The sequence below is a fragment of the Leucoraja erinacea genome, chromosome 25, assembly GCF_028641065.1.
Source record: "Leucoraja erinacea ecotype New England chromosome 25, Leri_hhj_1, whole genome shotgun sequence".
In the NCBI taxonomy this organism is placed as follows: Eukaryota; Metazoa; Chordata; class Chondrichthyes; order Rajiformes; family Rajidae; genus Leucoraja; species Leucoraja erinaceus.
In genome coordinates this window covers 31,090,811-31,118,415 of record NC_073401.1, presented here as the reverse complement: position 1 = coordinate 31,118,415, position 27,605 = coordinate 31,090,811, and the positions used below count along the sequence as shown (strand labels likewise).

General features: G+C 48.0%; 1 protein-coding gene across 1 annotated transcript; it reads left to right on the top strand.

The window, feature by feature from the left end:
* The first annotated feature begins 494 nt into the window (after positions 1-494).
* On the top strand, positions 495-27,605 carry atp6v0a2b (ATPase H+ transporting V0 subunit a2b). The gene is made up of 20 exons (XM_055655467.1): positions 495-708; positions 7,322-7,400; positions 10,081-10,178; positions 11,972-12,109; positions 13,156-13,256; positions 14,201-14,327; positions 14,415-14,497; positions 16,536-16,629; positions 17,114-17,326; positions 17,527-17,677; positions 18,292-18,431; positions 18,969-19,126; positions 20,088-20,178; positions 20,467-20,585; positions 21,625-21,835; positions 22,079-22,198; positions 23,047-23,169; positions 24,867-24,984; positions 25,263-25,434; positions 27,204-27,605. Exons 1-20 carry the CDS (start codon positions 592-594, stop codon positions 27,298-27,300), a joined length of 2,550 nt encoding a protein of 849 aa, XP_055511442.1. The 5' UTR covers positions 495-591; the 3' UTR covers positions 27,301-27,605.

Sequence of the window (27,605 nt, the reverse complement as noted above, 5' to 3'; positions counted from 1 at the left end):
GACTTGTCCGTCACGGATGGGGGCGGGGCAGTGACATGTCAGTCGCGGGGGGGGGGGGCAGTGGTCAGTCACGGGGGGGGGGGGCGGGCAGTGACATGTCAGTCACGGAGGGGGGGGCGCGGGGGCTGTGGGGCAGCGGGGGCAGTGACATGTCAGTCACAGGGGGGCGGGGCAGTGACATGTCAGTCACGGGGGGGCGGGGGGCAGCGACATGTCAGTCACGGGGGGGGCGGGGGCAGCTGTGGGGCGGGGACAGTGACATGTCAGTCAGCAGCGGGGTGGGGGCGGGGCAGTGACATGTCAGTCACGGGGGGGGGGGGCGGAGCAGCTGTGGGGCGGGGCAGTGACATGTCAGTCACAGGGGGGGCGGGGCAGTGACATGTCAGTCCGGGGGGCGGGACAGTGACATGTCAGTCACGGGGGGCGGGACAGTGACATGTCAGTCACAGGGTGGGGGCGGGACAGTGACATGTCAGTCACGGGGGGGCGGGGCTGGAGCTGGAGCCGGTGCAGCCGACAGGGCCTGTGGACGCGGGACCGGGAGCTGGGGCCGGAGCCGGCGCGGGGCAAGGGGCGCGGTGCTGAGCGAGGATGGAGTCGGTGTTCCGCAGCGAGGAGATGTGCCTGGCCCAGCTCTTCCTGCAGGCCGCCTCGGCCTACGACTGTGTCAGCGAGCTGGGGGAGGCCGGCCTGGTGGAGTTCCGCGACGTGAGTGCCCGGGCCCTGACGCCAGTCACAGACCCAGGCCCTGTCACAGGCCGCGGGCCCTGATCTCCGGCCGTCCCCGGTCACGGCCCACGACGCCCACAGGCTCCCGGCCCCTGATCCCAGGCCCTGTCACTGGCCGCGGCCCCCGATCCCTGCTCCCTAGCCCCAGCCCCACGGCTCTTGATCACCGGCCCCCTCGGCCCAGACGCTGCCACTGGCCCCGGGCCCTGATCTCCGGCCCCCTGGTTCTGACCCCTTCTCCTCCCTGGCTCTAATCACTATCCCCGACCCCAGGTCCCGGCCCTCAGCCCCTGGTCTCTCCTCTCACTCTCACTAACTAGCTGCGCGTTGTCAACCAACCAGCCGAAACGACCCTAACCTCGTAACTAGTAACCGAAATGTAAAAAGCGGTGGATCCCGGTAATTATTTGTCCTGCTTCCTGGTTAGGAGAAACTGGTAATCCAGTTAATGTACACTCAGTCACAAAATGCTGGAGTAACGCAGCAGGACAGGCAGCATCTCTGGAGAGAAGGAATGGGTGACTTTCAGGTCGAGACCCTTCTTCAGTCATAGAAACATAGAAAATAGGTGCAGGAGTAGGCCATTCGGCCCTTCGAGCCTGCACCGCCATTCAATATGATCATGGCTGATCATCCAACTCAGTATCTTGTACCTGCCTTCTCTCCATACCCCCTCTAACTCCCTCTTAAATATAGCCAATGAACTGGCCTCAACTACTTTCTGTGGCCGAGAATTCCATAGATTCACCACTTTCTGTGTGAAAAATGTTTTTCTCATCTCGGTCCTAAAAGATTTCCCCCTTATCCTTAAACTGTGACCCCTTGACCTGAACTTCCCCAACATCGGGAACAATCTTCCTGCATTTTTTTTTTGTTGATAAGGTTGTTTCCTTAAGGGCTAACATTTCAGCACCTGCCTCTGACCCTTCTATTTCGGTCCCTTGCCTGGTGGTATTCAACAAGTTTGAGCCTGTGACTATATCGTATTTAAAGGATGTGGTTTCCCATATTAAGCCATCGGGTTCTCCTCGTGATGCGGTCCCTCCACATCTTTTTAAGGAGGTTTTCTCTAGTATAGGGCAGTCGGTTCTTACCATTATTAACAGCAGCTTGTGTTCTGGGGTTGTCCCCGTGAGTTTTAAGCATGCGGTAGTGCAACCACTGCTTAAGAAACCTGGCCTGGATCAATCTGTTCTGGCCAATTTTAGACCCATCTCGAAATTGCCTTTTATTTCTAAATTACTGGAGAGAGTTGTTTATGCTCAGCTAAAACTATTCCTGGAGGAGCATGATATTCGGGAGATCTTCCAGTCTGGATTTAAAACCATGCACAGCACGGAGTCAGCATTGCTAAGGGTTTTTAACGATATCCTCCTGGCTAATGATTCTGGGGATTGTGTGGTTCTTGTCCTGCTGGACTTGTCTGCCGCCTTTGATACGGTGGACCATAATATCTTATTATCTCGGCTACAGCAGTTAGTGGGCATCTGCGACAGTGCCCTGGGATGGTTCAGGTCCTATCTGGCAGAGAGAACCATGTGTGTTAGCCTTGCTGGGTTTGAATCCTCTTCCGCTCCCCTGTCATATGGGGTTCCACAGGGTTCGATTCTGGGGCCCCTGCTTTTCTCGCTGTACATACTTCCTCTGGGTTCCATCCTTAGAAAGCATGGCATCTCCTTCCACTGTTATGCAGATGATACCCAGCTTTATTTGCCGCTGAGGGGGGAAGATGCCTTTTCTGTAAAATCGCTTCTGTCTTGTTTTGATGACATTAAGTCCTGGTTGGCCCTAAACTTTCTTGGATTTAATGAAAAGAAGACAGAGGTGATTTTATTTGATCCCAATGGCTGCCGTGAACCTCCATTTGTTGATTTAGGTCCATTGTCAAGGTACGTGGAGCCAACAGTTGTGAACCTGGGTTTTAGGATGGACAGTGACTTTAAATTAGATCGCCAAATATGCGCGGTGGTTAAGTCCAGCTTCTTTCACCTAAGGAAGCTGGCGAAGGTGAAGCCCATTCTCGAGCGGCAGCATTTTGAGACAGTAATCCATGCCTTTATTACATCTAGGCTGGATTACTGTAACGCGCTCTATTTTGGTGTTGCTCGTTCTTCACTGGCTCGTCTCCAGTTGGTTCAGAATGCTGCTGCTCGCCTTTTAACAGGGACTCGAAAGAGGGAGCACATATCGCCAATTCTGGCCTCCCTACACTGGCTCCCGGTGCACTTTCGGGTTCATTTTAAGTTACTGTTATTTGTTTTTAAATCTCTGAATGGGCTCGCCCCGCCTTACCTCTCTGAGCTGCTCCACCCATACACTCCTGCCCGGTCCCTCAGGTCAGCTGGTCAGCTGCTCCTGGAGGTACCGAGGTCTAGTCGGAGGCTCAGAGGGGATAGAGCCTTCTCTGTTGCTGCTCCGGCACTCTGGAACACCCTGCCGCTGCACATCAGACAGGCCCCCTCACTGTCCATCTTCAAATCCAGTGTTAAAACGCATTTGTACTCCCTGGCTTTTGACCATGCCTGAGGCTTTGCTTCTGTTTGTGGTGTTTTTGATGTTTCTTTATTTTACATGTCTTTTCCTACTATTTCTTTTGATTGTTATTTTTGGTGTGTATTAACTTTTTTTTGTCAATGATTAGTGATGTACAGCACTTTGTTGCAGCTATGTTTGTTTTTAAAGTGCTCTATAAATAAAATTATTATTATTATTATTATTATTATTATATAGCCTGTCCAACCCCTTAAGAATTTTGTAAGTTTCTATAAGATCACCCCTCAATCTTCTAAATTCTAGCGAGTACAGAGTCTATCCAGTCTTTCTTCATATGAAAGTCCTGATATCCCAGGAATCAATCTGATGAACCTTCTCTGTATTCCCTCTATGGCAAGAATGTCCTTCCTCAGATTAGGAGACCAAAACTGTACACAATACTCCAGGTGTGGTCCCACCAAGACCCTGTACAACTGCAGTAGAACCTCCCTGCTCCTACACTCAAATCCTTTTGCAGTGAATGCTAACATGCCATTCGATTTCTTCACTGCCTGCTGCACCTGCATGCCTACTTTTAATGACTGGTGTACCATGACACCCAGGTCTCGTTGCATCTCCCCCTTTCCTAATCGGCCACCATTCAGATAATAGTCTACTTTCCTGTTGTTGCCACCAAAGTGGATAACCTCACATTTATCCACATTATACTGCATCTGCCATGCATTTTCCCATTCACCCAGCCCATCCAAGTCACCTTGCAACCTCCTAGCATCCTCCACACAGCTAACACTGCCCCCCAGCTTTTGTGTCATCCGCAAATTTGGAGATGTTGCATTCAATTCCCTCGTCCAAATCATTAATATATATCGTAAATAGCTGGGGCCCCAGCACTGAGCCTTGCGATACCCCACTAGTCACTGCCTGCCATTGTGAAAAGGACCCGTTTACTCCTACTCTTTGCTTCCTGTCTGCCAGCCAGTTCTCTATCCACATCAATACTGAACCCCCAATACCGTGTGCTTTAAGTTTGTCTACTAATCTCTTATGTGGGACCTTGTCGAAAGCCTTCTGAAAGTCCAGATATAACACATCCACTGGTTCTCCCTTATCCACTCTACTAGTTACATCCTCGAAAAATTCTATAAGATTCGTCAGACATGATTTACCTTTCATAAATCCATGCTGACTTTGTCCAATGATTTCACCACTTTCCAAATGTGCTGCTATCCCATCTTTAATAACTGATTCTAGCGGTTTCCCCACTACCGACGTTAGACTAACTGGTCTGTAATTCCCCGTTTTCTCTCTCCCTCCCTTTTTAAAAAGTGGGGTTACATTAGCCTCCAATCCTCAGGAACTACTCCAGAATCTAAAGAGTTTTGAAAAATTATCACTAATGCATCCACTATTTCTGGGGCTACTTCCTTAAGTACTCTGGGATGCAGCCTATCTGGCCAGACTGGTAGTTGTGTTTAATCGACTGTCTTTTCCATCACTACAGTAGTTGCTTATGTAATCAACATTACCCAAACCTTAATGCTGCTCCAGTTGACAAGGTGCTGGCCCCTTTTACTTGCAGTGAACCTGACCATCAATGACCACATAACTGTCCAATTCGCCTCTACCCCGTTGCAGACAGTGGTCTTTGTCCGTGGAACTGATGCTCTACAATGCTGAGAACTATATTCTGCACTCCGTATCTTTGGTCTGATCTGTTTGGATAGCATGCAAAGCTTTTCACTGTACCTCAATACAGTTTACAATAATAAAATCCAAGCTCACTGACTGACTGACTCCAGCTCAGTGAGTGTGACTTTGTGTTGTGCTCATGACTACTTGTCAAATTGTCCTGGAGTTGGGATCAGGGGGCAGGAGCTGGGATCTGGGGGCAGGGTGGTCTGGTGTTGGAAACCATAGAAACATAGACAATAGGTGCAGGAGTAGGCCATTCGGCCCTTCGAGCCGGCACTGCCATTCAATATGATCATGGCTGATCATCCAACTCAGTATCCCATCCCTGCCTTCTCTCCATACCCCCTGATCCCTTTAGCCACAAGGGCCACATCTAACTCCCTCTTAAATATAGCAAATGAACTGGCCTCAACTACCTTCTGTGGCAGAGAATTCCACAGATTCACCACTCTGTGTAAAAAAACATTGTTTAAAAAGTCAGAAACAACACTTTAACTGAGTGCTTGGAGCCAAAATGTATGAGATGCCAAATGCCACGTATGTGTTGATCACTGTGAGGATTTCACCATGCATGTTTTTATTATGTGCATGTGGTTAAAAGTGGGTAGTGTTTGGTGCAGGTAAGATTGCTATGTCAGGGAGTGCCTGTAACACAAAAAGCATCATCTTCTTCTTCTTCTTCTTGCATATGACGTGCACAGCCTAAAGTTGTAGGACAACTTGTTCTATTTGATCTTATTTGATTGTGCACGCCGGGTTGATTGCATTCGTCAAAACAGGGTGGACCATGTGAAGGTTGTAATCTTCCACCCCAAAAAGCATCATCAATTATGCTATTCATAAATTATCAACTAATGAAACGTATTTATTTAGTACCTTCTGGCTTCATGCACAGATTGCCCCTGTTGTCCATAATGGACCTTGCTGCTTCCCTGCTAGTCCTTTGTCCTTAATATAGTTTATAAAACGTCATTGGATTTACCTTGGTTCTGTCTGCCAGCGATATTTTGTGACTGCTCCTGCCTGCCAAATTTCCATTTTAAGCACCTCCCCATATCTACTTCCGATGGGCCGCACCTGCTGTATGCTTTCTCTTTTCTCTTTGTACAAATCTCCACATCCAGCATTCCCTCCATGTTACATTTGGTTGCATCCTTGCCAGAACAAGTTGCCTGAGCTAAACACTTTAACTCCCATTCCCACACTGACCTTTCTGTCCTGGGCCTCCTCCATTGTCAGAGTGAGGCCCAGTGCAAATTGGAGGAACAGCATCTCATATTTTGCTTGGGCAACTAACATCCCAGCGGTTTGAACATTGACTTCTCTAACTTCAAGTTGCTTTCCCTCTCTCTACATTCTTCTCACTTCCCAGTTCTCCCACCAGTATTACTGTCTCCGACTACATTTTATCTCTGCTTGGTTGTTACCTTCTCTCATCTAACAATGATCTATTCATTTATCTCCATTCCGTTTGTCCTCTTTTCACACTTTACACTTCCTTATCTACAGTGCCCTTCATAATGATTGGGACCAAGACACATCATTTATTTTTTTTGCCCCAGTGCTCCACAATTTGAGATTTGAAATTTAAAAAATCTCAAATTGTGGAGTATTGCTGTAATTTATACATGGTGAAACCAAAATGTATAAAAATGGCCTTTAATAAAATCTGACAATGTGCACTTTAATCACATGTGATTTTTTTCCATAACAAATCTCAAATTGTGGAATACAGAGGAAAATAAATAAATGATGGTTTTTTGTCCCAAACATTATTGAGGGCACTGTATGTATCGCCCTCCTCCCTGACATCAGTCTGGAGAAGGGTCTCGATCCGAAATGTTACCAATTCCTTCTTTCCAGAGATGCTGCCTGTCCCGCTGAGTTACTCCAGCATTTTGTGCCTGTCGTAAGTTGCCCGAGCTCGTACCTTTTCTCTTTTAGTGTCCTGTTCTTTGTGTTAGTGTCACTCAGACTCTGCGTGCAGTGACCTTTGTAAACCATGTTTTATGGAGAGAGGTCAAAGCACATGGTGTGGTGTGGAGTGTCCATGGTTGCAGCAGTTTGCTCTGTAGTGGGAGCTTCAGTCTGTTTCACCAGAACAGAGTGCCCCCGTGCTACAGTTGGACTATACCTTGTGAATGTTGAAGAGTGGTCTATGACACTCACCTTCCTCACCAGCCCGGCTGCTTGGTAATGCTAACATTGTCTTTAGGAAATGATGAGAAAATAAAACTGACTATTCAAATGTTTTATGAAGAGTAGAATTCTTATTGCAGATTAGTTTATAGCCATCTAATTTATTGCCATTATTAGTTTATTGCCAGGATGCAATAAAGTTCACAGTTCACATGAAGCATCTGTACATTGGACTCATTTTATTTCATTGATGTTTTTGCTCCTCCAGCTGAACCCTAGTGTGACTACGTTTCAGCGCAAGTTTGTCACTGAGATGAGGAGATGTGAGGAAATGGAGAAGACTCTAGGTAGGTTCGTCACACCTGCTGTCGGCTTTCATTGCCTCCCCACCTTCAACTCTTCCCCCACTCTCCTCCCTTCATCCTCAGGGATCAGTGTGTGTTCCTGTGTGAATGGCAATTATCTTTCCAAGTCATGGTTGCATGTGAGTTATCTGCCCTGGTCTTTGTAGTTGGCAGATGAGACGGGTGCTGTTGAGGAAGCCTTGGCAAATATTGTCAGCGTATCTGGGATATGGCACGCACTGGTCACTGGTCACAGTCACTGGTCACTGGTCACTGTCACTGGTCACGGTCACTGGTCACAGTCACTTGTCACTGGTCACTGGTCACTGGGTCACTGGTCACTGGTCACACTGGTCACTGTCACTGGTCACAGTCACTGGTCACAGTCACTGGTCACAGTCACTGGTCACTGGTCACTGTCACTGGTCACTGTCACTGGTCACTGGTCACTGGTCACTGGTCACAGTCACTGGTCACTGGTCACTGTCACTGGTCACTGTCACTGGTCACAGTCACTGGTCACTGGTCACAGTCACTGGTCACTGGTCACAGTCACTGGTCACAGTCACTGGTCACTGGTCACTGGTCACTGGTCACAGTCACTGGTCACTGGTCACTGGTCACTCACGGTCACTGGTCACTGGGTCACTGGTCACTGGTCACTGGTGGTCACTGGTCACTGGTCACTGGTCACTGGTCACTAGTCACAGTCACTGGTCACTGGTCACGGTCACTGGTCACGGTCACTGGTCACAGTCACTGGTCACTGGTCACTGTCACTGGTCACTGTCACTGGTCACTCACTGGTCACTGTCACTGGTCACTGTCACAGTGCAGCAGATGAAGACCAGGGTGTTTCATTGTCTAAGGTATCGATAACGGAGCAATTAAATTCTTACTTGCGTCAGCACCACAGGCCAGGACTGACAGGTAATACAACAAAAATCAATACATAAAACCATTATATTATTGCAAAAAGCCCAAGGTCCTTAGTGCAGACAAGACAGTTTATACTTCCAAGGAACTGCAGATGCTGGTTTAATAAAAAGACACAAAGTGCTGGCGAAACTCAGCGGGCCAGGCAGCATCTGTGGAGAACATGGATAGGTGACTTCTGAAGAAGTGTCCCAATCCCAAATGTCATCTTCCATGTTTTCCAGCAATGCATCCTGACCCACTGAGTGACTTGAGCCTGTGTCTGTCTCAGTTTATAAATCATTGTTTAGTTAGTATTTGGAGAATTCCAGAGCCTGGTGGTTGTCAGGAAGAAGCTAGTCCTGAACCTGGAGTTCGTTGCTTTCACACTCCAGTGCCTTCTTCTCGATGATGGTGTTGTTGGCGAATTTAAAGGTGGAGTTAGGACTGTGTCTGGCCACAGAGTGGACCAGAGGGCTGAGCACCAGTCATGGGAATAGAGTGGACCAGGGGCTGAGCACCACAGCCGATGGTTATCGGGTAAGAAGTGCCGTTATCTATGTGTACTGTTGATGAGGAAGCTGAGGATCTCGTGCATCGAGATACGCAGAGCCAGTTCCCAGAGTGTAGACCAAGCAGAGGATCAATGATGATTGGTGAAGGTGCTTGTGGTGCAGAGTAGTTGCTCCTGTATCTCAGGCTTTTGTAAGGTGGTGTTTACAGGGATGGAACCCGAGACCCTGTTGGCCACTCAGTACCCAGCCTCACCGAGGAGCTGGGCCTCACTGTCAGATGGTTTGCTTTTCCTGCTGTGCCTCTTGTTTGAACTGCTCCCAAATGCTGTGGGATTGGAAAGCAGCTGATTTGAACACTTGGCTCTTTCATTTCTAATTTTGAATATGTGGTGGAACAGGATCGCAAGGGAACGGATGTCCCTTGAACACTGAGGTTTTGTTCTGCTGCCGTGGTTTGGAATTGATTATGAAAGGACATTTCTATTTCCTGCTTAATCTGAACATGGGATTTGTTCCTCCCTGGTCATGCAGTGGTGTTGCAGCGAATGCACGATTCCATGGGGCAGCCACTTTGCTTTGATATGCAGCTTTCTTTTCCTTCGTAACTAATGGAATGACATGCACTCTGCATGTGATCAGGTGGCCAGACACTAAACTGATTGAACAGATTCACAATGCATATTAGTGGTTATTATATATACATAAATATATATATAGCAGGAACATCAAGCTTGCTTTATCCACCCCACGTCAGCAGAAAACCACAACAGCACGGCAAATGGATGAGTGAGATGAATGTGTCCAGCAGGGAGCTCAGTGTGTCGAGAGGAATTGATGCATCTGTGCTTCTGATACTAAGGACAAATCCACGGGATGTCCGTGTGAAATGGGCTCAACGTGGAGGGAGTGCAGCAGATCCGGGTGCATCATGGGCGGGCAGTTAAGCAGACATTGCTGCCGTGCCATCACACTGAGACCAGCCCCATGCTCACACAACTCCAGCTCCAGTAGCAGCGGTGTGAGTCAGCCCATACGCCCCACTGCACCACTGCTGGAGTGTAGACTTGTGCTGACCTACCCCCCTGCCCTTCCCCCTCCCCCTCCCCCCCTCCCACTGCCCCCCGCCCCCCGTCTCCAACCCTGAACCCCATGGCTGCACCGGGCAGCCCTGTACCCCACCCCTCCAAGATGCCGTGTTTCACCTGCTCCACACCGCTCTTCTTATGGTAACGTGGATTTATTTTGTGTTTCAGGTTACCTGCTGCAGGAAATTAAAAGGGCAGATATCTCTCTGCTGGACAGTGAAGTGAATCCCGTCGCCCCGCTGCCAAAACATGTCTTAAAAATACAAGTTAGTTCTTTCTCCATTGGAGACCATGTGCTCTGTGGCTGTGTCGATTCAGTGTGAAGTTTACACCATCTTTTGTCCTTGCTTTGCTTACTGCCGTTGAACCCGGGCTGTGATAGAGGGTGGCTCTCATCCTCATAGCTCCACTGGTGATTCTAGTCACAGTTCCCGCTGTATCTTTCCCTTTGCTCCACCTATTGTACATAAACGGATGGGATATCTAATCTGTTTGGATAGCATCCACTGTACCTCAATACACGTGGCAATCATAAACCTGCACCTTTAACAGCCAGCTTCCAGGATACAGCTGCAACTGATGAAAGGCCGTTGTTTAATCCTCAATGTGCACTCTATTTTGGTTTGTTATCAAAGTTTACTGACTGGGGAATTAAAGGGCAGCACAATGATGCAGCATAGAGTTGCTGCCTCACAACGCTGATGTCCCGGAGAAGCAGATTCGACCACGGGTGCTGTCTACGCAGTTTGTACCTTCGCCCTGTGACCCCGTGGCTTTTTATCCCAGATCTTCCATTTCCTCCCACACTCCGAAGATGTGCAGGTTTGTAGGTTAATTGGCTTGGTATAATTGTAAATTGTCCCTAGTGTGTGTAGGATGGTGTTAATGTGTGGGGGTCGCTGGTCGGTGGGCCGAAGGGCCTGTTTCCACGCTGTATCTCCATACTAATCTAAATTAAATTGTGGCATAAACCCATGCCTGGACCCACTGATCCATTACCCAGTACAGTACACTGCAGCTGAAAGTACATGCAGCAACATGTAGCAGGCAGGCTGTCGGTTATCATCAGCAGCACTGTCGCATTGGTTGAATCCACAGCAGCCCTGACCCTTCTGTCCTTCTCCCTCGCGGGCTTTCTTATTCTCTGGTCAATTCCTTTTCTTGACCGCATTCCATTGTGGTGAAACGACCCAGTGCCAATGGCACTGAAAATACTCATCTGGAGGGACAATTCTTGTACCTCTGGACTTAACATACATGTGGGACTGGTCATTAGAACGGCTTTTGGAACCTTGCCATTAACTGCTCGGGGTAGAGAGTTGATGGTGAGACTACATTCCCACCTACCTTGCTGTACCTGTTTGCTAACCTCCTCCTTTTCTATTGAGTTAATGTGTTTGGGCAAGTAGCCAAATGGGAGAATATGAAGAAATGTGGGGAATCAAAAAGAACTTGAAGTGGTTGTCCAGAAGTAGTTAACAATGTCAGAACAAGGCAAAAGGCAAATAAATGCTTTTTGCTTCATTTGCTGCAGCATAGAATGCAAGAGCAAGGAGACTGTGGTCAAACTGTGAAAATATGACAACAACTTCAGTACTACTTTCAGTCTATGTGAAGAAAAGATGGGACTAAGGGAAAAAAGTTGTTCAGCACGGACTTGTAGGGCCGAGATGGCCTGTTTCCGTGCTGTAATTGTTATATGGTTATATGGTTTAAAAGATGTGATTGCCCGGGAAGGCCACTGATGAGGTTTCAGGATATTGCCAGACTGGGAAATGTAGCCACGACGTATGATTGGAAAAGCTGGTACATTCAGTGGAACAGAGGGTGAGTGCAGGAAGGTGCTTGTTCAAATTAAAGCAGAAAATCAGGCAGCATCTACTGGAAGAGAAACCCAGCTGATGTTTCAGCTCTCTCACCTCAACTCATCCCACAGATGCAGTCTGACCTGCTGAGTGTTTTCTGTTTTGTTCAGCTGCCCAGTTGTTAGATTATCTGGCTGGTGGCGTCGGGTAGTTTTACATGTACGCTGAACGATGTGCGTGTCTTTTGGTTTCAGGAGCAGCTCCAGCAGCTGGAGGCAGAGCTGAGAGAGGTGACCAAGAACAAGGAGACTCTGAAGAGGAACTTTCTCGAACTTAACGAGTATAATCACATGCTGAGAGTAACCCAGGACTTTGTGAGAAGAACTTCAGAGGTGAGTGCTGGATGAATGTAGAGTGTGCCTGATTTGGGGTGGGGGGGGGGGGGGGGGGGGGGGGGGGGGGGGGGGGGGACGAATGATATGAAAAACAGTCTGGAGATGCTGCATATCTGACATAAAAGCAGAAAAAACTGGGTGATTCCATTATTTCTCCATCTGTAGTGGAGATGAACCACAGACTTGAGTTCCATAATGGACAGCACTCTGTGGCCCCATTTTATTGGGAACGGCCGGGCGGCTGACTGTTACCTGCTGCCCTTCGCTGTGTGACAGAGCGGTTCCAGCCTGTGTGTAAACGGGTTTACAGGATGGTGGCTAAGCTGTGGAGCTGGTGAGGGATGTTGCAGGGAGCTGAGTGGGTGAATCCAGGACCAGGGGACATAGGTTCAAGGTGAAGGGGGAAAGATTTAATAGGAATCTGAAGGGTAACTTTTTCACACTGTATGGGTGTATGGAACGAGCTGCCAGAGGAGGTAGTTGAGGCTGGGACTATCCCAACCTTTAAGAAACAGCTAGACAGGTACATGGATAGTCAGGTTTGGAGGGATATGGACCAAAAGCAGGTGGGACTAGTGTATCAGGGACATGTTGGCCAGTGTGGGCAAGTTGGGCTGAAGGGCCTGTTTCTGCGCTGTATCCCTTTATGACTATTGATGAGCAGCGGTAGTCATGCCAGGGAAGTGTTTCCAATAGTGATAGCTTGTGGGGTGGCAGGGCCCCATGTGGTCACGGAGGCATTTGGCGGGGTCACAGGGGCAGTCAGGGGCCGGCCAGGGGTCGCAGGGGTCCAGACTGGGGTCAGGGGGCAGTTGGCGGGGTCACGGGGGCTGGCCAGGGGTCGCAGGGTCCAGCCCGTGGGGTGGTAGGTAGACAGGCAGGCTGACCTGGTGATTTTCACTATTAAGTTGAGCTTTGGACAAAGCTTGGCACAACCTTGCTTCAGGATGTGAGTGGTACTTGGTTGGGGCAAGGTGTGGATGTTGGGGAAGCATTGTTGGGCATTACTTGGTCAGATTGTCACCATGCTGCCTCTCCCTCAGCTCGATCTCTTGTCCCAAGCTCAATACGAAGAATTTCCTTCCTTGGACAAAGAACCACTGATGGATTATACAAACATGCAGCGACTTGGAGCGAAGCTCGGGTAGGTAAACACAAGGGGTTTGGCAGTAGCCATACGATACGATCGAACTTTGTTTATCCCAGGGGGGAATTGATCTGCCAATGGTCATAAAAACACAAAATACATGAAAGATAAAATTAAAGTGACGAGCGGAAAGGATTGGGGATGTGCAAAGATTGGGGGTGGGGAAGGGGGGAGGGATCAGCTGTGCCCCTTCCTTTATTACCAGCTGTCTGGAAGATCCGCCACTGCAACTTTAGAGGGCGTGGAGCTCGCATGTCATGGGCGGCTGAGGTACGTACACTATAGGCGCAAAAAACTGCAGATGCTGATTTACCAAAAAAAAGACTCCAAAGTGCTGGAGTAACTCAGGGGTGGGTCGGTGCAAAGCCATTAGCAACGTTTCACAACGTTTAAGAAACATTTAGTCAGGTACATGGATAGTGTAACAAGGTGACCCAAACACACGTTAAGATACAACACATTTTTATGATAGCACTTCCAGCATAGGATCTGCAGTATGTTACAGCTCCGAGCTGCTACATCTACTGCCTGACGTAGGCCAGTTCTTAATATAAAGCACGCACTAGGCAGGGCTACTACTAACAAACACTATGATTGGCTAGCATGCAATAGCCAATCTACAGATGGGATAGGTTTAGAGGGCCAAACTCAGGCATGTTGGTCGGTGTGGGCAAGTTGGGCCGAAGGGCCTGTTTCTGTGCTGTGCGACTCTGTGACTTAAGCAAGCTTAGCTGCCTTGCCACAAGGGTCTGTTAGAATCTGCAGCGCTACACAAGCTTTAGCCTTCCTGTGGCTTCTGGGTCTGTTTCCAACTCGTGTAACTAATATTTCTCCTGGGTTGACACAAAGTGCTGGATGGAGTAAGTCAGCGGGATAGGGAGTATCTCTGTAGAATGGGTGATGTTTCGGGTGGAGACCCTCCTTCGCTGTTTCTCCTGCAGGTTCATAGCGGGAGTGATCCACCCATGGAAGGTCGGCCCCTTTGAGCGGATGCTGTGGCGAGTGTGCAAGGGTTACACAATCCTCACGTACGAAGAGTTAGAGATCCCTCTGGAAGATCCTGACTCGGTGAGTACTGTGGCACTGCTCACCCGCACCCTCCCTTGTTTACTTTCTCTCTCTTCAAATTGATCTGATCCATGCTTTCACATTTAGGGGGAGAATGTAAAATGGGTGGTGTTCCTCGTGTCATACTGGGGGGAGCAGATCGGCCACAAGGTGAAGAAGATATGTGACTGGTAAGGAAATCACCCCTTTCCCGGGGTTCTCACACGTGAAGGGTGACTGCTTGCCCCTGGATGTCGCTGAGTTTTCCCATTGTCCTTTCTATTCACCATCTCATCTCATTTAGTATTTTGGCCCTGTTTGGTTGTTCTGTAAGGTGAGATTAAGCAGACTGAGACTATACACAGCAGCTTTGAAGAGTGAGAGATGATCTAATTGAAAGAGTAAATCCTGACCGGACCTTGGGTTAGATGGTGAGGTGAGATCTGCCCTTGTTGGGGTGTTGAGAATTCAGTTTCACAGATAAGAGATTGGTACTTAAGGATGTTTAGGAAAGAACTCCAGATGCTGGAAAAATCGAAGGTAGACAGAAATGCTGGAGGAACTCAGCGAGTGAGGCAGCATCTATGGAGAGAAGGAATAGGCGACATTTCATAGAAACATAGAAATTAGGTGCAGGAGTAGGCCATTCGGCCCTTCGAGCCTGCAGCGCCATTCAATATGATCATGGCTGATCATCCAACTCAGTATACCGTACCTGCCTTCTCTCCATACCCCCTGATCCCCTTAGCCACAAGGGCCACATCTAACTCCCTCTTAAATATAGCCAATGAACTGGCCTCAACTACCCTCTGTGGCAGAGAGTTCCAGAGATTCACCACTCTGTGTGAAAAAAGTTCTTCTCATCTCGGTTTTAAAGGATTTCCCCCTTATCCTTAAGCTGTGACCCCTTGTCCTGGACTTCCCTAACAATCGGGAACAATCTTCCTGCATCTACCCTGTCCAATCCCTTTTCGGGTCGAGACCCTTCTTCAGACTGACACTTAAGCATGAGTGTCCCCTCCTGACACTGCAAAGCCTTTCCACCAACACCAACAACACCAAGCCAGGAATGGATGGAATACTTGGATCTGCATCGATCCCAGAAAGCAAACACAAAAAGCTCAGCAAACTCAGATAGCATCTCTGTGACGTTTCAGGTTGAGACCCTTCCTCAGACAAAAGGAAGGGTCTCGATGCGAAACGTCAACTGTTCCTTTTCTCCAGAGATGCTGTCTGACCCGCTGACTTACTTCAGTTTTTTGTGTCTATCTTCGATTTAAAACAGCATGTGCAGTTCCTTCCTGCACATCAATCTTGACATCGTCCAGGACAAAGCAGCCCTGCCACAGCTGGACATTAGCTCCCTCGACCACTCTAGCACAGTGGCTGCAGCATGTACTGTCTACAGCATGCACTGCACTTACTTGCCTCAGCGCATCTGACAGCTCCAGCTCCTCCCACACCTGTCACATCCACAAAGGCAGCAGCTACATGGGGTCACCGCCATTGAGTATGGACATGCAGGGAATGGATCATGTGGGCTGAAGGGCCTCTTCTTGTGCTGTTCTGGAGCGGCAGGGCATGGCCAACTGGTTGAGCAGTGAGGACGATGGCTGGCATTGACCAGGGTTTTGATGTGTGCAGGTTGAGTGGCTCTGTCTGAGGTCAGATGTGTTGGGAGGATTCACAAGGTAGAGTTGTGGGGTGTGAGCTTGGACTTGTTGGGGAGAGCAGGCGGAGGAAGCTTGACCTAGTTTGTTTGTGGGGACGCGAGGTGGTGTGACTGAGTTAGAAGGTCCTGAGAGGATGGTGGCGGGGCTGGGTGCGATGGTTGTAGGTTTTGGAGCTCTTCACCACACGGTGGAGGGGGAGGGATCAGACCAGCCCAGGGTCAGCAAAAATACTATTGAATGGTGGGTGGGCTTTATGGATTGTCTCTCCACTCTTCCCCATTTAGTTGTGAGGAAATGTCTGTGTGTGAGCGACTGTGTACGTGTGTGTGTGTGTGTGAGAGAGAGAGCGAGACTGTGTGTGCGTGTTTGTAAAACAGAGAGATTGTGCGACTGCACGTGTGTTTGAGACTGAGTGTGAGACTGTAAGTGTGCGACAGTGTGTGTGTGACTGAGTGTGAGTGTGAGACTGTGAGTGTGGGACTGTGTGTGTGTGACTCTGAGTGTGGGACTGTGTGTGTGTTGCTCTTACCCTGCTTCCATTGGCTGTTACTTGCAGTTACCACTGCCATGTGTACCCCTACCCAAACACCAACCAGGAGCGGATGGACATCGTGGCCGGCCTCAACACTCGAATCCAAGACCTCCACACCGTAAGTGCCACTTTTCCTGGGTTGGCGGTGGGGTGGGGGGGGGGGGGGGGGGCATTGATGGTGGTGGGAGGGGGTGGGGGGGGGGGTTGGCAGATTACTGATTCTGCGGACGAACTCTGCAAGCTATGATGAGAGTTTCTGCGGTTATTTCCTGTGAAGGTGGGAGAAAGCGCAGATAAACGTTGGTGAATGACCACACTGAACACAACCAGTGAGAGGAGTGCCGCACTCACCCAGAGGGATTCTGAATCTTTTGGCCATCGTCCACGGTTGCACCCTCTGCCTGGCGTTTCTCACAGTGCGACCCTCTCTCATCACGCCATGTAGTGAGGGGATGGCTGTAGGCAGGTTCCAAACTTGCCCCTTCATGTCGAGGAGATACGAACCCAGAGTTTGCCCCATATCTATAATGTTATTTGCACGAGGAAGGGTTTGTAGTTGGGGAGCATTGGTTACCGATGGCCTTGTTGACCTGTTTTTCCAGGTACTGTACAGAACTGAGGAGTACCTGCAGCAGGTGTTGCTCAAGGCATCAGAGTCCATCCATACCTGGCTCGTTCAGGTGAAGAAGATGAAGGCCATTTACCACATTCTCAACCTCTGCAGTTTTGACGTCACCAACAAGTGTTTGATTGCTGAGGTTTGGTGCCCAGTGGCTGATCTGTCCAAGGTTCGCCAAGCTTTGGAAGAAGGATCTGTGAGTGACATTTAATTTTTGTTCATTCTTTCCAAATTTCTGAAAATGTTGTTCTTTCTCAGTATATTTCCTGAATCGTTGTTTTCTCTTCCTCTCGTGTTCTCTTTTGCACTCAACCCCTGTCTCTTTCACCCCTTCTCTCTGGCTGTGACATCTTTATTTTATGCTCAGTGAATTATTTTGTTACTTGCCTCTCCCAGAGGAAAAGCTCTGCCACTGTTCCATCGTTCGTGAACCGGATACCCACAACCGACACCCTGCCGACTCTCATCCGCACAAACAAGTTCACGTCTGGATTTCAAAACATTGTCGATGCTTATGGAGTGGGAAACTACCAGGAAATTAACCCAGGTACATGCTGCTCTCTTCACTCCCTCTACCTCTCATCTCAAAGCGTTACTAGAATGATGCAGGACGGAGATGTTTAAGCAATCGGTGAGCACCTCTCCTTGTCTGGAAGAGTGCGTGAGCTGCTAATGTCCAGGGTTTACAGGTCACTGTAGGTGTTTCACTTACAGAGACCCGAGTGAGGGCCGTAGATTCATCAAATGGAAATGAACCCATCTGTGAATTAGGGTGAAACAGAGTGCAGAGTGGGAGCAGTATGCAATGTTTGTCGTGGGTCTGAGAAGAGGAGGGGGAGATTGGGTGAAACATTGTCAGCACCGACTGTGGGAAATGGCTAATACTGTGCTGTTAATTCATTCTAATGGCCTTGGGGATATCTCCAGTACAGAGCGTACATCATCAGGTGCAGCATTTAATTCCTCAGCCACAATACTGAGCGGGTACTTGGCATAAAGTATATGTGAGTGTATTTGGGCATCGTGTGTAAGGTGAGCTGAAAATGTTCATATCTGCCGTACGATTCCATGATTTCTGGGTGGGAAACCTGTATCTTGTTTGAATAACCAGCCACTGCAGGTCAGTGAAGCAGCTGCAGTAACGTTCTTGCTTCCCATTAGGTCCTTACACCGTCGTCACCTTCCCCTTCCTGTTTGCGGTGATGTTTGGAGACTGTGGACATGGTTTGATCATGACCGTGTTTGCCTTGTGGATGGTGCTGTCGGAAAACAACCCCAAACTGCACCGCACCAGAAACGAGGTGAGCCCAAGGAACCCGCCTGCCCCCCGCCCGCACGCACCGCCCCCCCCATCGTAACCCTGTAGTATCCCGCCCCTCATACCACCACACTACCGCTGCCTCCTGTCACCAGCCCTGCCCTGATCACACAGACACTGTTCGTTAATAGACACAGAGTGCTGGAGTAACTCAGTAGGTCAGGCAGCATCTTTGGAGAGAAGGAACGGGTGACGTTTCAGTCTGAAGAAGGGTCTCGACCCGAAACGTCACTCTTTCCTCTCTCCAGAGATGCTGCCTGTCCCGCTGAGTTACTCCAGCATTCTGTGTCTATCTTTGGTTTAAGCCAGCACCTACTGTTCCTTCCTTCTACACGGTTCATTAATATTGGGTCTAAACAAGCCCTATAAGGACTGTCTGTGTTTTAACTATTTTGAGAACATTTTATAATTTGTCATGAGATGCGTAACGGCAGAACAAACTGAACAGGCTTTGTTCTAGAGGAAGTAATGGGATTATAGTTTCACCCAATGACTGACTGGCCTTCTCTGTTGCTGACAGATCTGGAACATGTTTTTTGATGGCCGTTACATCATTCTGATGATGGGAATATTTTCCTTGTACACCGGACTGATCTACAACGACTGCTTTTCAAAGTCCTTGAATATATTTGGGTCTGGATGGAGCGTCAAAAATATGTTTGTTAATGAAAGTAGGATGTATGTATCTGGATTCCCCTGAGCCATGATAATGTGTGGGGGTAAAATAGCTGCATAGGTGAGGGATGTGTGGGTGGGTGGTCTTGCATCTGTACCAGAGGGATCACAGCTTGTCACGTTAGGGTAGGTCTGAGTGATACTTCAGGAGGTGTCACTGATCGTAGCTCCAGCAGCCCACATTCAAAACGCATCACCTAACCGCACAGTGTGGAGTTTGCACGTTTCTCCCTTGAATGCTCCAGTCCTCGCCCCCACAGCCCACAGCCCAGTCGACAGGTAGACAAAAATGCTGGAGAAACTCAGCGCCTGCAGCAGCATCTATGGAACGAAGGAAATAGGCAACGTTTCGGACTAAAACCCTTCCTTGCCTTTTTCCTTCGCTCCATAGATGCTGCTGCAGCCGCTGAGTTTCTCCAGCACTTTTGTCTACCTTCGATTTTCCAGCATCTGCAGTTCCTTCTTAAACGTCCAGTCGATAGGTTCATCGCCCCCCCACCATGACCCCTCTCCACAACCTCCCACAGACCACGGCACCCCACCACAACCCCTCCCCACAACCCCCCACAGCCTGGCCCCCACAGCTCCCCTCCACGGCCCCACTCCCACAGCCCCCCACCCACGGCCCCGTCCCCACAACCCCCTCCCCACAGCTCCGCCCCTCCATCCCCACAGCTCCGCCCCTCCCCCCACCCCCCCCCCCACAGCCCCCAGCTCCAGGGTTTCCAGCGACCACCCTCTGTACTATTAAACCTTGCCCCTCCTGCGTGATCTGTAACGCAGTGAACCAATCAAATCATCATTTTAGAATAGAGCAGCAAAATGGGTTCTAACTACGTGCAGTTCTGCTTAAATAAATAATTTGTGTATAGTGTTAAAATATGCAGGGTCCTGTTTAAATGCAGGATCGTGTTTAAATCGTGTTTAAAGGTGTTAACTTGAATGTCTGGCGCGTTTCCCTCAGGGTGACTGAAGTCAGGGGCAATCAGTTCCTCAGCTTGGATCCTAACGTGTCTGGAGTGTTCAAAGGGCCCTATCCTTTCGGAATTGACCCGGTGAGTGGTGGCGTGTGGGTGAGTGTGGGTGAGAGTGTGTGTGTGAGAGAGTGTGTCTGTGTGTGTGTGTGAGAGAGTGTGTGTGTGTGAGACTAATTTCTAATGTCTAATGTCAGCAGCTGGAGTTATAATCAGTACCCAGCTGGTCTAGCTGGTTGGTTTTATACCTTGTACGATGGATTGTAGTGGATGTGTTGGGTCTGACTGTTAGACTGTAACTGGATTCTGTGCCTCTTGGCCCATGCTGTAAACAGGATTGTGTAACATGTTTTTGTTTGTCTTTTTAAGGTTTGGAACCTAGCAAGCAATCGTCTCAGTTTCCTGAATTCATTTAAAATGAAAATGTCGGTAATCCTTGGCATTACGCACATGACATTTGGAGTCATACTTGGAGTCTTCAATTATTTGTAAGTCCTCCTAGAACTAATGCAGCAGTTCTAGATTGTATACGCTATGTCACAGGGAGAAAGTACAAGCTCTGTACAGACAGCACCCGTATCAGGATCGAGCCCGGGTTTCTGCCGCTGTGAGGCTGCGCCACCTTGACGCCCTTATCTACAGTTAATTCACTTCCTCGCCCCATTACTGAGTCAGTGTAAACGTGGAGAGTAACAAAGTCATGGATCTACACAGCATGGGAACAACATTAGCCTAGCCACTCCATCCACCTAGAACCTGTTACAGATGCTAAATAACCTCAGCACAACCTGCGTAAGTGACATTGTCATGACACTGTTCACTCCTTCCCATCTTCTTCATCAGTAATATAGACCATAAATTCATGTCCAAGAACTGATCTTGGGGCACTGCAGTTATTCCTTACAGCCTAAAACAGGGCCTTTATTGCGACTACATTTGATGTAAGAACCTTGTTGTTTGTGAGGATCCAAGCTAACTGAATACTGAAGTACGGAGGTTGTATCAGGCATTGGATGTTGATCTGCTTATGTAAGAACGGAGACGAGGAACCACTCTCGTTCACAGAGAGTGGTGCGTCTGTGGAATTCTCTGCCTCAGAGGGCAGTGGAGGCAGGTTCCCTGGATGCTTTAAGAGAGAGCTGGATAGGGCTCTTAAAAATAGCAGAGTCGGGATATGGGGAGAAGGCAGAAGGCAGGAACGGGGTACTGATTGTGGATGATCAGCCATGATCACATTGAATGGCGGTGCTGGCTCGAAGGGCCGAATGGCCTACTCCTGCACCTACTGCCTATTGTCTATTGTAAATGTGTTTCTGTGTCACCCTAGGTGTGAGTGGATGTGCCTGTGTTCACTGCACTCTGGCCTTTTGGCCAATGATATATTTAGCTTGACGCGAAGCTTTCAATCATATATTCAACATGCAATAATCTAGCAAACTGAAGTTCTGTTAGAAGCTCAGCGCTGAGGTTTCTGAGGGCTTGTGTGTTCATGTGTTTGGCTAATCTTTGTGTTTTTGTGTGTTGCAGGCACTTTAAGAATATCTGCAGCATCTACCTGGTATTTATTCCGGAGCTGGTCTTCATGGTCTCTCTTTTCGGATACCTTATGTTTATGATCATTTACAAGTGGCTGGCGTATTCTGCTGCAAACTCTAATCTGGCTCCAAGCATCCTCATCCATTTTATCAACATGTTTGTGATGCAAAGTAATGATGATGTACTGCTGTACACTGGGCAGGTAATCATTTAGAGTACAAATACTTTCTAAATGTGCTGCCTTCTCTTCTGAGCGTCATTGATGTATTTTGAAACTAACTGCATTGAATGATATGACAGTGATTGGGCTGAAGGCAAGTTTGGCACTTGCTGCCTCTAACCAGCCGCCTGTCCCTCTGTATAAATCCAACAGTAAGCCCAGATTCAGACAGCACAGTATATCCAATGATGCGACCATGTTAACATGCATTTATTTTGTGAACAGAAAGGATTCCAAATGTTCCTGGTGGTGATCGCTCTGCTGTCTGTTCCAATCTTGCTGTTTGGGAAGCCTGGATATTTGTACTGGAGGCACCACGGAGGCAGAAGCTTTGGGACGTACAGAGTAGGTCTTCAACTCTCACTCGGCAGCGCAGATTGCGTTTTCAACGTGGCCTGTTTGTATTTCACTGACTGAGATCATTGAGGAATAGAGGATATGAGTTACAGTCACAAAGCTCCTTACAGAACTCCCCTTCAGTAGATTTGGGGGGTGGGCAATAATACCTACTGCCCCCGACTGAATTTAAACCCCCCCCCCCCCCCCCCCCCCGTGTCTGGAAATATGTCCCTCATTTGTGACGCAGATCCTGCCTGTCCTCTCCTCCAGCTTCCCCCCCCCCCCCACAATCAATCCTCTCTTCCAGCTTCCCCCCTCCCCCCCACCACAATCAATCTGAAGAAGGGCTCTGACCTGAAATGTCACCTATCCATCTTATTCACCTTAATGTGTACTGCTTTCTCCTGTTGCAGAGATGCTGCAGAATATCAGCAGACCACTCCCCCCTAAAGTCATCCTTCCCAGCCATCTCCCTGGTGGATACTGATGCAAACCCCACACACGTCCCCTGGCTCCACGCACAAATCACTATTCTGGTCCCTGAAGAAGTGACTCTTTCCTGAGCTACTTCTCGGTTCTAATGTACGAACAAGATTTGGGGATTCTCCTTAATCCAGGTCACCAAGGCCACTTCATAGGTGTTTTACCTCCTGAAGTAGTCTTAAGTTCTCTGCTGCACCCAGTGTACTCTCTGGAGCCCAATGGTGATGTCTGCAATGCACCTCCTCCTTGTTTCTGATCAAACCGTCCTCATTTCCTAAGGCAAGGTTGAGTACAACCCCTTCCCCTAGTTAGGTTCTGTAATCTGTGTGACGGTAATTGTTTGCACTGACGTTATGTTGCTCTACATCTAGAAAGGCTACACGCTTGTGCGTAGAGGAAGTGAAGAAGAGGTGTCGCTACTGAGAGCTCATGAAATGGAACAGGGAGAAAACCATTCGAACCATTCCGGGCAACCAGATGGAACTGACCAGGAGGTAGGACAAGCTATTGTCTGGATCAATACGTCTACAAGTATGATCCCAGGAATGAGTGGGTCAAATGATGAGCGTTTGACGGCACTGGGCCTGTACTCGCTGGAGTTTAGAATAATGAGGGGGGACCTCATTGAAATGTACAGAATAGTGAAAGGCCTGGATAGAGTGGATGTGGAGAGGATGTTTCCACTAGTGGGAGAGTCTAGGACTAGAGGTCATAGCCTCAGAATTAAAGGACCTTCTTTTAGGAAGGAGATGAGGAGGATTTTATTTAGTTAGTGGGTGGTGAATCTGTGGAATTCTTTGCCACAGACAGCGGTGGAGGCCAAGTCAAGTTTATAAATATTTTTAAGGCAGAGATTGATAGATTCTTGATTAGTACGGGTGTCGGGGGTTATGGGGAGAGGCAGGAGAATGGGGTTAGGAGGGAGAGATAGATCAGCCACGATTGAATGGCGGAGTAGATTTGATGGGCAGAATGGCCTAATTTTTTATCCTATCACTTATGACATAAGGAACCCACTCGGGTGAAGGATGTTTTTAGAGCGGGTTTTATGCAATGAGAAAGAGTTCATTGGTAACCTCACTTTTTTGGGGAAAAGTGATCATAACGTTCCAGAAGTTACTTTGAAATTGATTTCATTCAACACAACAAGATCTGTATGGAGACATAAAGGCACCAGGGTAGAGTTAGCTGTTAATTGAGAAAATATATCAAATGGGACCTCCATCCCCCACCAGGAAGGTCTTAAATCCCTCCGTTTCGACCGCAGAACCAGCCAATCTCATCTACTAACTCTCTCCTCTGCCTGATGTGTGGATGATATGGGATTTATATCAACCAATTAATTTCTCCTTGTGTGTATTTCAGGTAGCTTCATTAGTTTACTATTTAATTCTTGAATAGTCCATTCTTTACAGTAAACCGTTTTTAACTATCAGTAGACTGTTCCTTACTCTCTCCATTTTCCTTGACTGAAATCCAATAGGTGACATTTCATATCAAAGGTTTCAAAGGTCTTTTATTATCACGTGTACCAATTAAGGTACAGTGATATTCAAATTACTATACAGCCATACTAAAAAAAAAGCAACATAAAAGTTGACATAAACATCCACCACAGCGGATTTCCCACATTCCTCACTGTGATGGAAGGCAATAAAGTAATCTTCTGCCCTCTTTATTCCCCACGGTCGGGGCAGTCGAACCATCTGTTGGGACGGTCGAAGCTCCTGCGGCTTGGAGCTCCCAAAGTTGGTCTTTAACCAGGGACCGTGAGCTCCGCGATGTTAGGCCGCAGTGCGGACGGAGATACGATACGGAATAAAATCGCTTCTCCGTCGAGGTAAGAGATTATAAACGTTTCCCCCAAACTCCCCCTCACCCCCCAAATCAAACAAGCTGAAGAACTCTAAAACATACATTTAACACATACTATTAAAACAACAAAGAATGAAGGGACAGATAGACTGTTGACGAGGCAGCCAGTGCTGGCGCCACCCAGTGGTTAGAGGCTGGCGCCACCCGGTGGTATCGAGACCCTTCTTCAGATTTCAGTCTCCACCCGAAATGTCACCCATTGATTCTCCCCAGAGATGCTGATGCTGCCGGTCCCGCTGAGTTACTCCAGCATTTTGTTTCTATCTTTGAAAATCATTGCTGATGTCACATTAATTTGCTGTTCTTTTTCTCCTAGTTTAATTTTGGAGATGTTTTCATGAATCAAGCTATTCACACCATTGAATATTGTCTGGGCTGTGTGTCGAATACTGCCTCGTACCTGAGGCTCTGGGCTCTCAGTCTGGCTCATGCTCGTAAGTGGACCCAACTCTTCCTGCCAAAACATTAGGCTTAAAACGCAGCTAGACTTTCGTATCACTCAAGGCACTGCCATATTCAATCTTAAATATGTAAAGTTATTTCAGTTATCTCAGAAAATATTGTCTATTGTTAATAATTAAAACTGAATTTATGAGTGAGCTGCACTGCTTCCATTGCTTTACCAGATGTACATCGTTTATTAACGATTGTGAATTGACTTCCAATGGTCCTGGCAACAGGCTGATTTGTACATTATTCTTTCTCGGACCAGAGCTGTCGGAGGTGCTGTGGGGGATGGTGCTGCACCTGGGACTTCGCATGGACAATGACTTTGGTTCCTTGTTGTTGTTCCCTGTCTTTGGCATCTTTGCGGTTCTGACTGTCGCAGTTCTGCTGGTCATGGAGGGTCTCTCAGCGTTCTTGCACGCTCTCCGATTGCACTGGTACGTCGATAATAAAATCAACGTTATCTATTTACTGCACTTATCTTGTCTAACTTCAATATCGTGAAGGTAAAGTCCAGCTTGGTTTGGTTACGTGATATGTTGCAATATACTGATGGTGATCCCTCCAAAAAGATGCCTACCCCACTCTCTTTTGAATCTCCTCATGCTGTAAATCTTTGTCTAATTGTCCTGATTGGATACTTGACACCAGACATCCATGATGTACGCTGGAGTTTAGAACAATGACCTCATTGAAACATACACAATAGTGAAAGACCTGGATAGAGTGGATGTGGAGAGGATGTTTCCACTAGTGGGAGAGTCTAGGACTAGAGGTCACAGCCTCAGAATTAAAGGACGTTCCTTTCGGAAGGAGGAGGAGGAGGAATTTCCTTAGTCAGGGGATGGTGAATCTGGAATTATTTGCCACAGAAGACTGGAGGCCAAGTCAGTGGATATTTTTAAGGCAGAGATAGATAGATTCTTGATTAGTATGGGTGTCAGGAGTGATGGGGAGAAGGCAGGATAATGGGGTTAGGATGGAGAGATAGATTGGCCATGATTGAATGGCGGAGTTGACTTGATGGGCCGAATGGCCTAATTCTAGTCCAATCCCTCATGACCTAATGAAAGCAACAAAATACAGAATTGGGAGCAGGTTATAAGAAAAGAAGACAAAGAGATTGGTTAAAAAAGAGAATATGGAGGAGAGTAAGCTCACAGAGAACACAAACATTGCCACAAAACCTTCAATCCCCTCGTCCAAATCATGAATGTATTCCGTGAAGAGTAGTGGCCCCAGCATCGACCCATGGGGAAATTCACTGGTCACTGCAGCCCACTTTATTGCTACGCTTTGCCTTCTGCCATCCAGCCAACATGCTAGTACCTGCCCTTTGATACCGTGGGCTTCCTAAGCAGCCTAATGTGTAGCATCTTATCAAAGGCTTTCTGAAAAACAACATCTACTGACTCTCCTTTGTCTGTCCTGCTATTTACTTCTTCAAAGAATTCCAGCAAATTTGTCAAGCAAGATCTTCCCTTCACAAAGCCAAGCTGACTTTGGCCTATTTTATCATGAACTTCTAAGTACTCCGTAACCTCATCCTTTATAATGGACTCTAAAATCTTACCAAACACCGGTCAGACTAACCGGCCTATAGTTCCCACTATTCTGCCTTGCTCCCTTCATGTGCAGCCGGGTAATATTGGCAATTTTCCAATCATCTGGGACCACCACTGATGAGTGATTCTTGAAACATCACTATTAATGCCTCCACAATCTCTAAAGCCACCTCTTTCAGAATCCTACGGTGCATCTGGCCCAGGTGACATCCACCTTCAGCCTTTTCAGCTTCCCAGGCACCTTCTCCCTCGTAATAGTAATGATATTTGTTTGTTTATTTTTCTGCTTGGATGGAATACTACCCCTACTTTGAAGGACCACGATGAGCCTCACTTCCTGTTTTACTGGCAACCTGAACAGTAATTGGACGATTGTTGTGATTCATCCACTTAGTGAGGTTGTGGCAGAGTCTGAGCCCAGCCTCCGGGAGCGGTGTGATTCAGGTTGTACTCCAGACTGGAACTGGAGCAGCAGTAGTGGGCTGTGGGATGGGACAGGGTGTGGGGCAAAGTCCTGGGTGGTATGTGGAACAAGCAGGAGTGTTTTAAAGTGGGGATGGTATTGGAGTCTGGGACTCGGCACACATTGTGCAGAACGACAGCCGGCTGCTGGATTCAAACTTGTCTCTTTCTCCACACAGGGTGGAATTTCAAAACAAGTTCTACATGGGCAATGGATACAAATTCTCTCCGTTCTCCTTCAAGCTGCTGACTCGTAATTGCGATGACTTTGCCTAGTGTGCGTTGTGCATGGGAATTTCACGAGCAGAAGTGGCATGATCATGTGACTCTCATGGCAAATGTTTTTGCACTGAATGCCTTACCAGATACCGACATCCATTTCCTGCTACACACTGACAAATGCTTTAATTGCAATCTCAGGTACTTCCAACATTTGAAAGTATGCGAAGGACAATAATGTACCAAGCATGTTCACTGTGACAGAAGATGCACTAGAGCTGCTGACGTTTGTTATTTGGTGCTTGCGACGAGGAATGTTTCTCTGCAGTGCGGGAGCCATGATTGCATTAAATTTCGGTCAA